Raw genomic sequence first — 16,993 nt, 5'->3', positions numbered from 1 at the left:
TGTCTACAATATTTTGGGGGGCACGGACGACCAAGCCGTCTGAGGCACCTCAGTTTGTTGTGCAGAGTTGCATCCCTTGGACGTGTCACGATCTTATATCATGGGCTCAAGTTTCCAGTATTCACACTGATGATGAGGTTGCTTAATCAGCACCATCGCGTGCTGGGGGTTTCATTGAAGTGGTGAATGTTTCCGACCTGCATCCCCCTTAGGCTTTCCATTGAATCACCTCACTCATTCACTCTTTCACTCACTCACTCACTGACCCGTGAAGACCCGGGGTAGAATAGATATTCAGCAACCTATGCTTGCCGTAAAAGGCGACTAACGGGATCTGGTGGTCAGGCTCGCTGACTTGGTTGATGAATGTCATTGATCCCAATTGCGTGGATCGATACTCGTGATATTAATCACTGGTTTATTAGACTCGATTATTTACAGACCGCCGTCACATAGCTGGAATATTGCTGAGTGCGCGTTAAACAACAAACAAACCAACAAACCAAATCACTCACTCCTCGCTGACTTGGTTGATGCATATCATCGTATCCCAATTCTGTAGATATCAATCACTGGATTGTCTGGTCCAGAATCGATTATTTACAGACCGCCTCATATAGCTGGAATATTACTGAGTGCGGCGTTAAACGTTCTTTCTTTCCAATTTTAACAATTTCCTTTCCTTTATTCGTGATACCCAAGGCCAATAAAGGCCTGTAGTCCATAGTCTGGGTGTGTTACAAATTCATACTTTGTCTCAGTTTCACTGCATGATTAATGAACATAGATAAACCCTCTGCAATCTCGTGTTATTAATTTACAAAAACATGTTCACATTTGGATTGTGGTAGAAGTAGATATTTTGCTCTTGAATCATCATATACTGGACATACGCATACGAAGTGGCATTTATCTTTAATACAACCATTTTTACCATTTCTACAAAGTCTTATTGTCTCTTAAAATATCTACCTGTTTCAATTAATAAATTATTTTGAGCTGCAGCAAAATCGAGAAAGCTATTCTAAACTAAGGTAGATTTACATTGAATATAATGGTTCCGCTGTTAGATTAGTCTTAAATATTGTGTAGTACTTTGTGTTTCTAAAACTGGACAAGGAACCATGCCATGTTTAAATGTACATATATTTGAAGGTCTGTGGCATGTCTTATTTATAGTATCTTCTTCGCTGTTTCCATGGCAACAGGTTTGGGACACGTATACTTCAGATCAACGAGAGTGACGTCCTCCAAATTTGATATTGAAATTTTAATGCAAATATGTATATTTGAAATAAGCTGTCCCTGTACCAGGAATCCAGGAATCCGTCATCTCGCGATGGATGCTGGTTCTTCTCATTCCAAGGTTCGACCCGGGTTAAAATAGGTTTCAGCAACCCATGCTTGCCGTAAAAGGCGACTATCCTTGTCGTAAGGGGCGACTAACGGATCGGATGGTCAGGTCAGGATCGGTGACTTGTTTGATGCATGTTTTCGTTCCCCAATTGCGTGGATCGATGCTCTTGTCACTGGATTGTCTGGTTCAGACTCACTCATTTACAGACCGCCGTCATATATCTGGAGTGCGGCGAAAACAACAAACAAACAGACATCATTCCTAGGTTCAGTGTACTGGGACGATACCCAATAATATGATGCGCGTACATACGAATACCCCGACCGCGTCATACAAAGAGACGTTTAAAGATGGTACTTGTTGTTACTCTGTCTGGCGTTCGGAATTAAGGGTGAGTGAGTGAATACGCCGCTTTTAGCGAAATATAAACTGTCTAGAAGATACACTGCCGGGCAAAAGAAAGTATACACCCATGTTTGATGGTGGCTAAATATGAGTGAGTGAGTATGGTTTTACGCCGCTTTTAGCTATATTCCAGCAATATCACGGCGGGGGACACCAGAAATGGGCTTCACACATTGTACCCATGTCAGGAATCGAACCCGGGTCTTCGGCCTGACGAGCGAACGCTTTAACCACTAGGCTACCCGACAGCCCCTCGGGATTAAGGGGCTGAAACAAGGACTGGTCGGCTCGCAGTCAGTATACTGTGTCTGAGTGGGGTATTCATGTTAAACTGGGGCATGGTATCGCAGTGAGCCAGCACTACAAATCAGCATCAGTCCGGACTAGTACAAGCAGCCACACAAACACACACGTGCATGCACGTCGCTATATAAGTGCAATAATCTCTGACGCGACGTTAAACCCCATTTCACCTCACCACCTCACAGACGAGAAAGTTTGGTGTCGTGGCTGTCGCAGACGTGCAGTTTGCATATAGACATGTCTGCAGACTGATGCTTCCATCCCAAGTCCTCCCAACTGTTCTAAACTGGCAGCAACCAGAACTGGAAATGTCTTCTCTGTGTTCATGAAGACGTTTGTTCTTGGTCATTCAACGCAGTTATTTCTGAGCTGTTCACACAAGGAAACTGTCCTGCCTTAGTGGACTCTCAAGGCTGGGGAAAGGTCTGACATCTTGCACGACGTTGAATCATCTTGATTTGTTGACACACTCTCACAACACTGGTGCTAGCCACATAGCCACTGCTGTAGATTGGGGTTTGGCAAGTTATCATCTACACTGCAGCTGAACAGCTAGTTTAGCCACGTATACCGTCTTGTTGCTATTGGCAGGTAAAGAATCTACACTGTACATCTGTGCCAGCTCTCCTGTCTAATGGACATTGGCAGGTAAAGAATCTACACTGTACAGCTAGGCCAGCTCTCCTGTCTAATGGACATTGGCAGGTAAAGAATCTACACTGTACAGCTAAGCCAGCTCTCCTGTCTCGTGGATATTGGCAGGTAAAGAATCTACACTGTACAGCTAAGCCAGCTTCTGTTTCATGGGTATTGGCAGGTTAGGATTCTACACTGTACAGCTAAGCCAGCTCTCCTGCCTCGTGGGTATTGGCAGGTAAAGAATCTACACTGTACAGCTAAGCCAGGTCTACCGTCTCGTGGGTATTGGCAGGTAAAGAATCTACACTGTACAGCTAAGCCAGGTCTACCGTCTCGTGGGTATTGGCAGGTAAAGAATCTACACTGTACAGCTAAGCCAGTTCTACCGTCTCGTGGGTATTGGCAGGTAAAGAATCTACACTGTACAGCTAAGCCAGTTCTATCGTCTCGTGGGTATTGGCAGGTAAAGAATCTACACTGTACAGCTAAGCCAGCTCTCCCGTCTCGTGGGTATTGGCAGGTTAGGATTCTACACTGTACAGCTAAGCCAGGTCTCCTGTCTCGTGGGGTTCGTATATGGTGAACATGTGGTGTTGGCGTATATTCCTCGCAGGAACTTCTGATTCTGAAGAGTTGTGTTCTGAAACAGTTCATGGGAAGAAACGGCTAGAATACCATAAACGCAAAAAAAAACGTCGATCAAGAACGTTTCATATATAAAGGTATGTATATAAACTTCTTTGCGATATGTGGTATGTGGATGAACACATTCTTTATTACAATTAAGAGTGACGTTTCGATGTAGATTCCAACACCGTTATCAAGTGAGTATTGTTTTACGCCGTTTTTAGCAATATTCCAGCAATATCACGGCGGGGGACACCAGAAATGGGCTTCACACATTGTACCCATGTCGGGAATCGAACCCGGTTCTTCGGCGTGACGTGCGAACGCTTTAACCACTAGGCTACCCGACCGCCCCATCAAGTGAGTGATGTACAGAGTATGGTTGGCATGTATGTAGAAAGTATTATTTTGAAAACACCAGAATCTGAAGCATTTGGAATATCATGGCTTCATGCAGTAATGACAAAAATACAATTCAAAGATGAATCATTTGTAAACTATACACAGTAAATTGTCTTTTATTGGTATTCAGATGTTGGCAGAACATAACGGAAGACATGAACCGCTATCCTCACAAGTTTATTGAAGCCAGAAACAAGCACATTTATTTTCAAAACGTTCAAGTCCGAACCTCGACAGTGTAACACAATTGCCGCCTTTGACTATTTTGATGAGACAGTGTAACACAATTGCCGCCTTTATTGCATTAACCGAATCCGTTGGAGCATTGCACGAACTTTTCAAAAATCAATAATATTGAAACGTCAAGCAAAGAGTGCGAGAACCTAAGGAAGTCTATGCAGTAATAACGCCTTAAAGTTCAAACTGGAACACCTACGTCCACAACATCTAACAACGCATGCATCACGAGACCACGGCAACACACAACGTCATCTTACCTGGCCCCGTGCCTCAATCTACCACTGTCTTAGACAATTCTCGGCACAGACAGGTGGTAGATGGTGGACCTCGTAGCTGCAACAGCCAATCATGGTTCACTTACATACTTCCTATTTCTGCAAAACACTTATACAGAAGGACCAAGTATTACCCTACATTGAGGGAGGTTTTTTACGCTTTTTTAACAGTATTCCAGTCACGGCGTTTCAGCTTAATATGTGAGGAAAGCCCGAAGTGACGCAGGTCTAAGACGTTTACCACTTCGGTGAAACCCACGAGAAAGGGTATGATGCTGATAAACCTAGAAACATAATCGGGGCAACCGGGATTCGAACCCACAATCACAGGTTTATGGCGTGTCCAAGGGACGCAACTCCGCACAGCGAATTGCGGCGCCTTACATGAATAGAGCACCCGTTTGATTTGTTTATTCAATTGTTCTTTATTTATACATTACTGAACGCATCGCTTGCCTCTTATCACACTTGACCTTGTTCTTCATCTGGCACGGGTGACCCAGTCGTCTAAGGCGCCGCAATTCGCTGTGCAGAGTGGCGTCCCTTGGGTACGCCAGAAACCTATGATTGTGGGTTCGAATCCCAGTTCGCCCCGATTATGTTTCTAGGTTTGTCAGCACCATACCCGTGCTCGTGGGTTTCACCGAGGTGGTAAACGTCAGAGACCTGCATCACTTCGGGATTTCCTCCCACAATAGATGACACGCCGTGATATAACTGTAATACTGTTAAAAGCGGCGTTAAACCCAACTCACTCACTCACTCACTTCATCTGGTACTAACGTAAAACACCTAGCTGTGGTATGCTGACATAGTGTATGTTGGTCACAATTTGCTACAAGCTCACGTATACATTGCCGGACTTACGTTCTATGGGTATGATCTCAGCCCCACTTCCGGGTCCGATCGGGTTCCGGCTACTCTGGGTAACTGTGTGAGAGAACATCAATAACGTACAGTGGGTGACTGTAAAAGTCCTGCTTCCACCCTTGCCGAACTAGGCTGCAATTATGGAGTTATATTCTGGCTGGACTATCTAGTCGGTGCATGCATAGTCCAATCAAAATCGCGTAACGAAATCGACATGCGGTTCGTGAGTGAGTTTGGTTTAACGCCGCTTTTAACAGTATTCCAGTTATATCACGGCGTGTCAGCTTAATGTGGGAGGAAAGCCCGAAGTGATGCAGGTCTAAGACGTTTACCACTTCGGTGAAACCCACGAACACGGGTATGGTGCTGACAAACCTAGAAACATAATCGGGGCGAACCGGGATTCGAACCCACAATCATAGGTTTCTGGCGTGCCCAAGGGACGCAACTCTGCACAGCGAATCGCGGCGCCTTAGACGACAGGGCCACCCGTGCCCCCGCATGCGGTTCGTCAACAACAAATATTTCAACGTGCAGATTTCGGTCGACTTCAGGATTTGCAAAAGATGTGTACTGTCAACTCGGCAATGCCACATTTTCTCCAAATTATTTCATGTTTTTAATCAAGGTGCTCACGTGATTTTATGCACATCGCGAGGTAAGACTCGTTTTATTTACACCATATATCTTCATCATGGATCAGATCATCTTCACTGGGCGCCGCCATTTTGTTTGAAGCAAATGCAAGTGATATTAGAGGTGGCATCTAATTGGTCAATAGGAGGGTCATAGAAGGGACATAGCCACTGGTGGCGCTACGATCGATGCATATATGAAAATGCTGTTATCACCGCGTTATTGCTGTTGTTATACAGGTCTTAGACGTTTACGTTCCATGGCCTGGTGCTTGCAAACAGAAACATTATCATGGCAAACCTTGAATTAAAACCCACGACCAATAGTCGCGACGCATATTTCTTTGTTAAGAAATAATGTAATCCAAGGTTTTGATAGGTTGCAAAAACGTTCAACTGAGACCTTTGTCACCGAGTAAAAAACACCTGTACTCCGGAATCTCCCCATCAAGTAACAACATTTTAAAAGGAGGGAATGAAGAGACCTTCTTATTATGAACAGGTTAATTTAACTTGATTACCTCCCTTGACTAAAATGATAATTTAACGTCTTCAGCCATAATACCTGCTAAGCAAAGGTTCTGCGGAAGGATAAATTATAATTGAACTATAGTAAGCGCTCTGCTAAGGATCCTCGGAAGGATAAATAACTATTATTTAACGTGTACAGTCAAAATACGCACTATGATAAATCATAACTGAACGTGTACAGCAATAGTAAGCACACTGCTTAGGGTCCGCGGAAGGATGAATAATTATAAGTTAACGTGTACATGCACAAGCTCTATGTTACGTTTCTGCGGAAGAATACAATGAGCGGTTTGTTCAAGTCTGACCTGGTCCGACTTTATTACGCTTCTTGATGAGAAGACAACGGAACGCCTCGAGGAAGCCCTTTCTGAAGTTCTCGTTGAAGCCGCCGTACAGGACGGGGTTGAGGGAGCTGTTGAGGTAGGCCACGTACACAGCAGCATACTTGATGTCGTCCACGTAAGCCTCGATCTGGAGAATATTCAAGGGATGGTGATGCAACAAGGGACACGTTTCGTTAAAAAGGCTTGGAGAATAAAAAAGCTCAGTTGAAACAGGTCAAATATATATACAGTACACTACGGTTATAACGACCTCCACTTTTAGTTCGTTATAACCGGAGTTCATTATAAGCATAGATACAGCGAATGGCCGGGACATAAGAAACAGTTCGTTATATCCGTCAGTTCGTTGTAGGCGTGTTCGTAATAAACGTAGGACGTGTACGTGTGTATACTGCGTGTACAGTGACGGTTATATTCTTTTGACGACTTTTCGCTTCTACAAAAAAATGTTGACTTTTCAAATACAAACATAGGTACATGTGTTGTTGTTTTTTCTGGTTATATGATAAGTATTCAGATACTAAACTCCTACTTGGAGGGTCATTTGGGAATATCGTATGGTCATATCGTTAACAGCATACACCACGACCACACTAGAAACTGTTGTCAAAGTCAACATGACATCACGGAACAGCGTCATTGTTTTCTATCTGTTTTGTAGATAGTACTCTGTGCATAGTAAGACAGTTTGGACTTGCCAGACACCTATGATTGTGGGTTCGAATCCCGGTTCGCCCCGATTATGTTTCTAGGTTTGTCAGCACCATACCCGTGCTCGTGGGTTTCACCGAAGTGGTAAACGTCTGAGACCTGCACCACTTCGGGCTTTCCTCCCACATTAAGCTGACACGCCGTGATGTAACTGGAATACTCTTAAAAGCGGCGTTAAACCCATCTCACTCACTCACTGTAAGATAATTAAAAGCACTCTCTATACGTCATCGCCTACCTTCTTCCCCTTGGGTCTGAAGACATCCCAGAGCAGCATGAACTGTTGCGGCGTCCAACACAGCACAAACACCACCAGCACCGCCACCAACATCTTGATCACCTGCAGACAATGTACCTTCCTTCAACATAACTACAGATTTCCATGACAATTTACTGGTACGACATGCGTACTATATTAAACACGTGCATACATAAACTGCCAGGCAAAGAATGTGTACACCCATGTTTGATGGTGCTTTGTTTGTTCGTTGTTTGACGCTACATTCAGTAATATTCCAGCTATATGACGGCGCTCTGTAAATAATCGAGTCTGGACCAGACAATCCAGTGATTGACATCATGAACATCAATCCACGCAATTGGGATACGATGACATGCATCAATCAAGCCAGCGAACCTGACCACCTGATCCCGTTAGTCGCCTCTGACGACAAGCATAGTCGCCTTTTACGGCAAGCATGGGTTGCTGAAGACTTAATCTACCCCGAACCTTTGCGGGTGTCTGATGGTGGTGAATAATGAAACAAAGAAGAAATGGTTATTCAATGGTGATGTATTTGATACGGATATCATAGTTGCGTCTAGGACCTGTTTGCAGTGTTTCGGCGATTGTTTTCAGCCAACTAATGTATTGATATTTGTAATATTTTGGTTCAGCCTACTAACGTTTTGATAATTGTAATATTTTGGTTCAGCCTACTAACGTTTTGATAATTGTAATATTTTGGTAAAATCCAATTTTCAACTGTGTAATTTTTTTGTCGTAATTTTATCTGTGAATAGGCACTGGTCAAGTAGGAGAACTGTTCGCAAGGCTTCTTTATACACAATCTGGTAGATGATAAAATACATGAATAAGAAAAATAGTAACTGTTTAAATTATCAAATAGTCTTCTTTTTCCTCCGCCTTTCACCTTGCTTGGACTTGATCCACGAACACAAGCACGGCCAATCATCATTAACGAAGTTGCGTATGGCTTTCAGTGGGCTTCGACAAAGCCAAATCTGTATGTGTGGACGTATGTGTACATAGCCTGCAACACGCCAGTATCCCTATCCTGAGTGGAACATGTTGGTCTTTGTTTCATTCTTAGCCACCATCAAACATGGGTGGGGGGCACGGGTGGCCCCGTCGTCTAAGGCGCCGCGATTCGCTGTGCAGAGTTGCGTCCCTTGGCCACGCCAGAAACCTATGATTGTAGGTTCGAATCCGGTTCGCCCCGATTATATTTCTAGATTTGTCAGCACCATACCTGTGCTCGTGGGTTTCACCGAAGTGACTTGCTTCACTTCGGGCTTTCCCCCCACATTAAGCTGACACGCCGTGATATAACTGGAATAATGTTTAAAGCGGCGTTAAACCAAACTCACTCACTCACTCAAACATGGGTATATTTTTTCTTTTGCCAGACAGTTTATATTGAATTCTAAAAAAGATAATATAAATACCAATTAGAATGTTTACATATCATTAAATAGTCCACGTATTATCTGGAGCACTGAAAGTTTGAAAGTTTGAAAGTTTTGTTTACTTGTTTTTGTTTCGTCATTTGCTTTGTACCATGTTTTGACGACCCGCGTTCACAACTATAACGGCAATCGGGCCATTAACCTTCCACTTCAGCTGATTGTGAGTTCCTACACAGCTCTTTCACCAGCGTGAATGATTATGGCCATTCGGACAACAGCATCCAACAGCTTAGCTAATGCTTCTGAGTGCTGTTCGACAACGCGAGTGTTATTATGGCTATTTAATGTACGGCAAGTACATGCTATGGCGAATGAGCACGTTGCCGAGTGTCACAGTCGTCCCCTGGCCATGATTAAGCATCGGACGTGCATGTCAGATCTATTGAAACGCTGAACAATGTGTATTCTGGGCGTAATTAACGGTAAAACAACATACAGCGTGTCATATATAATTCATCGCATTATTTTGTAATCATCATAAACAACTTTATCAAAAGGTGTGATACATAGAGGTTATAAAACTAGTGCGTTTGGGGAAGGTAAATGCTCTGATTTAAATTAGGAATAAACATTGTATTTTGCCAGTCGTGACGTGTTGGGGTGGTAAATATCCACGGCTTGCTATTTTCAACGTTTATTCCGAATACAGAATTTACCATTCCAAAACTCGCTAGCGTGATAACGTCCTTATCATATGATATCATTCTTAAATTCTATTGAGGAAACACCTATTTCAGTTCTTGCAAACAGTAACTAAACATATTTCCTGGAATGCGCATTAACATATTAAACCACAAGGTCAGTGATTGGTCAGTTTGACAGTGACCACATTCAATATAGTTCCAACTGAAACTTGTTTTTTAGACAGGGTCGTAACTACCATATAGGCAAAAAGGCAGTTGCCTACACCTAACTGGTCTACTTGCCTTTCTCGGCAATCCATCGAACTGCCTGCTAGAGTAATTGTCCTTTATGTCTCCCAATGAGACGTAGCTTTATTTTAGCGCCTTCCTGGCCTGTCTTTCTGAAAAGGCCTTGGGACTCATGGATAACTGAATGGAAAGTGCACGCATTTCTATTTTTAAACATCTGTTTACGCCATGTCATATTTAATCCATTTGTTCTTATGATTCATGAAATGTTAGTTGTTCAGTTTTAGTTATATTTAAACCCCGATTTCCATGACATTTGTTACAAAGTTTACCGCAATAACGGAAAAAAGACAGTGCCTATATGCCGGTTCATCACAGGTGGAATGGGGACATACCTCATGCGCTCATTTACAGTGGAAAGACAGTTTTCTTGTTTATCAAATTGAGTGTGCAAGTGAGGTCAAAACATGATGTAAGATATACAACAGGGAATGAATTGAAACATTGTTCATATTGTTTTAAACATGCCCGTATATTGATGTTACATTGTGGGAAACTTATCTTATTGTAAATTTACTTTGACTTGTTTCGTCGCCGAGTTAATGCCCCGCATCAAAGTTTTGTTGTAACTGATGAAATGGCTCATGAAATGCAGCCAGATCTCCATGGTAACATTTCGGACATTTAACGGTCAAATCCAGCTGATTTAAATTCGGGAAACGACCCCAAGCCGCAAAAGTCTACAACTTATCCCGCTAGTGTCCTCGCTAAATAAATCATTCTTCGCAGTCTTTCCAAATTTACCCTCACTGTTAAAGGGCCTCAGCTACACCCTTGATAGCAAATATCCCAGTACTTTTTTCAAGATTCCCGATGGTCAATTCTGACCAAGAGACAAGGGCGGACCCATGTTTGGGTTAAACACTGAAATTAGTACCTACCTAACCTTTTATATTTGCCTGTTTATCCTTAAATGACCCCAAAAGGGACCCGTTTTCATCGTTTGCGTTATCCTGCCCTAAAGCCTACCCATTATATGATAGTGAGTGAGTATGGTTTTACACCGCTTTTAGAAATATTCCATCAATACCACGGCGGGCATTATGTTATAAGAAATAGTACATGTATATAATTTTCTTTTCAGCGTAGATATTATATGACACTCACTCTCTCACTCACTCACTCACTCACTCACTCGGACATGCCCACCCACCTTCCTCTTGGATCTCTCTTGGGCTGTTGCAGTGGAGCCAATAAGTGTCCCCGGAGCTTTACGGAGGCAGAGCTTAATGGCGATGACGGAGTAGGCCCCGATCATGACGGCGATAGGCACGAAGTACATGACGACGCCCTCTACACTGTAGTATATCAGCTTACCAGGTTGGTACGTCTCACATTCCTCGTTCTTGTAGATTTTGGGCCAAACCTCCTCACACCAAATTTCGAGTCTGTCCTTCCACTGCCACTTGAACTGCTGCCTGATCCAGAGGTGGGGCGAGGCTATCATGGTCGATACACACCACGTCAGGACGATGACCAGCCCGGTGACCAGTGATGACCATTTGGCCCGGAAGGGGAACACGATGGCCATGAAGCGTTCCACCGAGATGACCGTCAGCGTGAGGACGCTTGACGTCACTGACAACACTGGAAGAGGGGCACGAAAGTGTGGAATGAACATCGGGATATGAACACAATACAGGAATATCAGACGCGGACATCGGTGCATGGATACCTGACAGAAGCATCAGTACATGGACATCAGAGAGAAACATGGACATCAGGGAGAAACATGGACGTCAGGGAGAAACATTGACATCTGAGAGAGACATGGCCATCTGAGAGAAACATGGACATCAGAGTGAAACATGGACATCAGACAGAAACATAGACATCTGAGTGAAACATAGACATCTGAGTGAAACATGGACATCAGAGAGAAACATTGACATCTGAGAGAGACATGGCCATCAGAGAGAAACATGGACATCAGAGAGAAACATGGACATCAGACAGAAACATAGACATCTGAGTGAAACATGGACATCAGAGAGAAACATTGACATCTGAGAGAGACATGGCCATCAGAGAGAAACATGAACATCAGAGAGAAACATGGACATCAGACAGAAACATAGACATCTGAGTGAAACATGGACATCAGGGAGAAACATGGACATCAGACAGAAACATAGACATCTGAGTGAAACATGGACATCAGAGAGAAACATTGACATCTGAGAGAGACATGGCCATCAGAGAGAAACATGGACATCAGAGAGAAACATGGACATCAGACAGAAACATAGACATCTGAGTGAAACATGGACATCTGAGTGAAACATGGACATCAGGGAGAAACATGGACATCAGACAGAAACATAGACATCAGAGAGAAACATGGACATCAGACAGAAACATGGACATCAGAGAGAAACATGGACACCAGAGAGAAACATGGACATCTGAGTGAAACATGGACATCAGGGAGAAACATGGACATCAGAGTGAAACATGGACATCAGAGAGAAACATAGACATCAGAGTGAGTGAGTGAGTATGGGTTTACGCCGCTTTTAGCAATATTCCAGCAATATCACGGCGGGGGACACCAGAAATGGGCTTCACACATTGTACCCATGTCGGTAATCGAACCCGGGTCTTCGGCGTGACGAGCCAACGCTTTAACCACTAGACTACCCGACCGCCCCCATAGATATCAGAGAGAAACATGGACATCAGAGAGAAACATGGACATCTGAGTGAAACATGGACATCTGAGAGAAACATGGACATCAGAGAGAAACATGGACATCAGGGAGAAACATGGACATCAGAGAGAAACATGGACATCAGAGTGAGTGAGTGAGTATGGGTTTACGCCGCTTTTAGCAATATTCCAGCAATATCACGGCGGGGGACACCAGAAATGGGCTTCACACATTGTACCCATGTCGGTTATCGAACCCGGGTCTTCGGCGTGACGAGCCAACGCTTTAACCACTAGACTACCCGACCGCCCCCATAGATATCAGAGAGAAACATGGACATCAGAGAGAAACATGGACATCTGAGTGAAACATGGACATCTGAGAGAAACATGAACATCAGAGTGAAACATAGACATCAGAGAGAAACATGGACATCAGAGAGAAACATGGACATCTGAGAGAAACATGGACATCTGAGTGAAACATGGATATCAGAGAGAAACATGGACATCTGATTGAAACATGGACATCAGAGAGAAACATGGACATCAGAGTGAAACAAGGACATCTGAGAGAAACATGGACATCAGAGAGAAACATGGACATCTGAGAGAAACATGGACATCTGAGAGAAACATGGACATCAGAGAGAAACATGGACATCAGAGAGAAACATGGACATCAGAGAGAAACATGGACATCTGAGTGAAACATGGACATCAGAGTGAAACATGGACATCAGAGAGAAACATGGACATCAGAGTGAAACATGGACATCAGACAGAAACATGGACATCAGAGTGAAACATAGACATCAGAGAGAAACATGGACACCAGAGAGAAACATGGACATCTGAGTGAAACATGGACATCAGAGAGAAACATGGACATCAGAGTGAAACATGGACATCAGAGAGAAACATGGACATCAGAGTGAAACATGGACATCAGATAGAAACATGGACATCAGAGTGAAACATGGACATCAGAGAGAAACATGGACATCTGAGTGAAACATGGACATCAGAGAGAAACATGGACATCAGAGTGAAACATGGACATCAGAGAGAAACATGGACATCAGAGTGAAACATATACATCAGAGAGAAACATGGACATCAGAGAGAAACATGGACATCAGAGTGAAACATGGACATCAGAGAGAAACATGGACATCAGATAGAAACATGGACATCTGAGTGAAACATGGACATCAGAGTGAAACATAGACATCAGAGAGAAACATGGACACCAGAGAGAAACATGGACATCAGACAGAAACATAGACATCTGAGTGAAACATGGACATCTGAGAGAAACATGGACATCTGAGAGAAACATGGACATCTGAGTGAAACATGGACATCTGAGAGAAACGTGGACATCTGAGTGAAACATGGACATCAGAGAGAAACATGAGACATTGACACCAGACAGAAACATCTCTGTAGGGACATCAGTACATACGAGGGACACCGTTATACTAACACGAGACAAGGACATGAGTATATAGCTTTCGGAAAGCCGGGGGTTACAACAGATATTTTTGGAATTTTGTTTGAATTGGAATTACCCAGATGGATCCCTTCCCTGGGGATCTCAAAAACGTATTTAGAACTTGGGGAAATTTATCGCGCACTTTGGCCAGCTTACATGTATGTGAACTTCTCTTTTTCTCCCCTCTGCCCAGGGTCTGGACTTTCCTCAGACACCATACTGTTAGGGTTTTCGACATTGGTCTAAGTAAAGTCATTAATTTGGTGGTTTTGATAACGCATGGCATGGTTCCCAAAAGGGATCACGTGACCAGCCCCTTATGTATTGTGGTCGGAAAGTACGTTTGAACCGGGTTTGGACGTGCAAAGGATAGGAACTTGAGACATATCGGTACACGGACATTACATGTATGATCAGTATGTGCAGGAAATACCGCAGATGAACATCAGAATGTTAATATGTGCATTCTGAATATCACACTGCTTTCACACTGTTTCAGTTACATCACGGCCTGGCAGTCATTGGGGAGAACTAAGCCAAAAGTTTAACAAACCATACGTCACATGTAGGTGAATCTTGTATTTAAACCCGTGTCAGTAAATTGCGGTAACCAAACAGTTCAGTCACGCGTGTCCTAACAAACATCAGTTGGGCCCACTTGCACAAAGTGATCTTAGTGCTAAGATGATCGTTACTCCCATACTTTAACATAGACTTACAGACGTAGCGTTAAGAGCGCTTTGTGCAAGTGGGGCCAGTCCAAATCAGACAAAGTCAATAAGATGATCAATCTCAGCTGCAATACATAAGACACAGTCATACAATAACACTGTATCTGTGTGTGATGTGCCTGCAGTGCTAATGTGTCAGAAGACCAGACATTTGTTGTCATGCGCATTTAGATCTGGCCGACGTTATATTAACGGCGGGCAAGGAGACACATGGCAATTTAATCAAGTAGATTTGTCAAAATCTCAAATTTCTTGAGAAAACTATTCCTATGGTTTCACTGCAACAGCTATGGTGACATGAGCAGATTGGGACATGCCATGTGGTCACTTTAACGTTACAATGAGGATTTGATAATCTGGGTTGGGCCTGGGACTTTGTTTCTAAATTAGATATATTTTCAGCCACAAAACCAGATACATTTTTTTATATTTAAAACTAAAACATAATCCCTTTTTTCAAGAATTCTCGGGGGAACTTTTTTAGGACGATAAAATCCTACGCACCATCCCCCACCATCTACCCCACCCCCACCCCCACCCCCACCCCCACCCCCACCCCCAGAATATCAAATGGTTGGCCTCTGAAGCCTTTTGAAATAAGTGTCGCTTTCTTTTTGTTTGGAATCTTGAGACAGAGAAACAAACATAAATTATCCAAAGACACGAATTTCACTGACGTCATTTTTTCAGCACAATAGGAATAAAAAATTGTGCCCAAAGTAAAACCTGATTCGTTGGCATACACTAACACGCTAGACTCACCCATCTTCCATAATGTATGACCTACCTTGAAAGAAGGTGTTCCCTTTACATACAAAGTCCCCAAAGGGCCACTCAGGGGCGATCTGATAGCCCACGTGGACCCACATGCAGAACGCGGCCACCATCAGGTCCGACACCGCGAGGTTCAGGATCAACACGTTGGTCGTCGTCCGCATCTTCCTGTTCAGGACGATGATGAGAATGACGATGCTGTTACCGACGACGTCCAGCAGCATCGCAAACACATAGAACAGTATCTTGACCGCAATCTCCCAGGTGGAGAAGGTGGGAGGGGGACTTGGGGCGTTGATGTAGATGAGGATGCTGGGGTCAAATTCGTCCTCGATCTCACGACCTGGAACGCAGTCTCGAGACGCAGGGAATGAATAGTTGTCCATTGTTCAATGTGGCTGTATTACACCGGGAACTGGTGTTTGAAACGTTGAGGTTAGATTCTGAGGTTCTTTTTTAACTCCTGTATTGTAGGATCACATGAACTATCAAGAGATTAGGTCAACCCTCAGTAAAAGGCACTGGCACGATAACAGTAGCCTCGAGATATCCCTGTCAGGAAAGTGACGCTCTTGGTAGTAAATGTGCTAATGCATGACACACATTCTCCACTGGAATTATATATCTATCTGGGCACAGGGGAGAACGTCTTTGGGGACAACTCTGGATTACGTTAGAATAGAATTCCATATTAATAAAATCGACACAGATGAAAATATTATTGCATTACGACTCTTAATGGATTTACGAAAAGAATATTATATATAACATTTTAATGCTGATATTTTCACTCTTTGGTAAAAGATTGACCTGGGAAAATACGTTTGAATTTATATGTCCTGTATATGGTATTAAAATTACCATGAGACCCAGAATCATGTCAAGCCACGGAATCAGCGCATTGACGTCATTGCACACGATAACAGAGACCTACATATACATACTGCGTCTCCTATAGGAATTACAGGAGTCGCAGAGCCACCACCAGCAAGGTCAAACCTTGATCAGACGTGGGTAGTCCGTGTTTCTGTCCTCGCTATCTACACGAGCGTCTTATCAGTTGTTTACGTGTCTTCAAGGCGTAAACATTCACTGTCGTAAGATTGATTGCGACAAGTCGAACTTCAATGAAACACACCTAGCACGGATATGCCGTTAATGTCTCTTCAGTACGCCTCCTTTCCCTGCCTCAAAATACCTCATACAAGTCCGTCATCAATGAAACACATCTAGCACGCATATGCCGTTAATGTCTCTTCAGTGCGCCTCCTTTCCCTGCCTCAAAATACCTCATACAAGTCCGTCCTCAATGAAACACATCTAGCACGCATATGCCGTTAATGTCTCTTCAGTGCGCCT

General features: G+C 43.5%; 1 protein-coding gene across 1 annotated transcript; it reads right to left on the bottom strand.

The window, feature by feature from the left end:
• Positions 1-2,914: 2,914 nt before the first annotated feature.
• Positions 2,915-16,069, bottom strand: LOC139469455 (QRFP-like peptide receptor). The gene is made up of 6 exons (XM_071251634.1): positions 15,648-16,069; positions 11,135-11,568; positions 7,578-7,679; positions 6,590-6,755; positions 5,116-5,178; positions 2,915-3,344 (listed from the first exon to the last, which is right to left on the bottom strand). Exons 1-6 carry the CDS (start codon positions 16,018-16,020, stop codon positions 3,247-3,249), a joined length of 1,236 nt encoding a protein of 411 aa, XP_071107735.1. The 5' UTR covers positions 16,021-16,069; the 3' UTR covers positions 2,915-3,246.
• Positions 16,070-16,993: the final 924 nt, after the last annotated feature.

This window comes from Haliotis cracherodii, unplaced genomic scaffold, assembly GCF_022045235.1.
Source record: "Haliotis cracherodii isolate W230 unplaced genomic scaffold, xgHalCrac1.p SCAF_2, whole genome shotgun sequence".
Taxonomy (NCBI): Eukaryota; Metazoa; Mollusca; class Gastropoda; order Lepetellida; family Haliotidae; genus Haliotis; species Haliotis cracherodii.
Note: the sequence above shows the minus strand (reverse complement) of the source record. Positions and strands in the feature narration are given on the sequence as shown.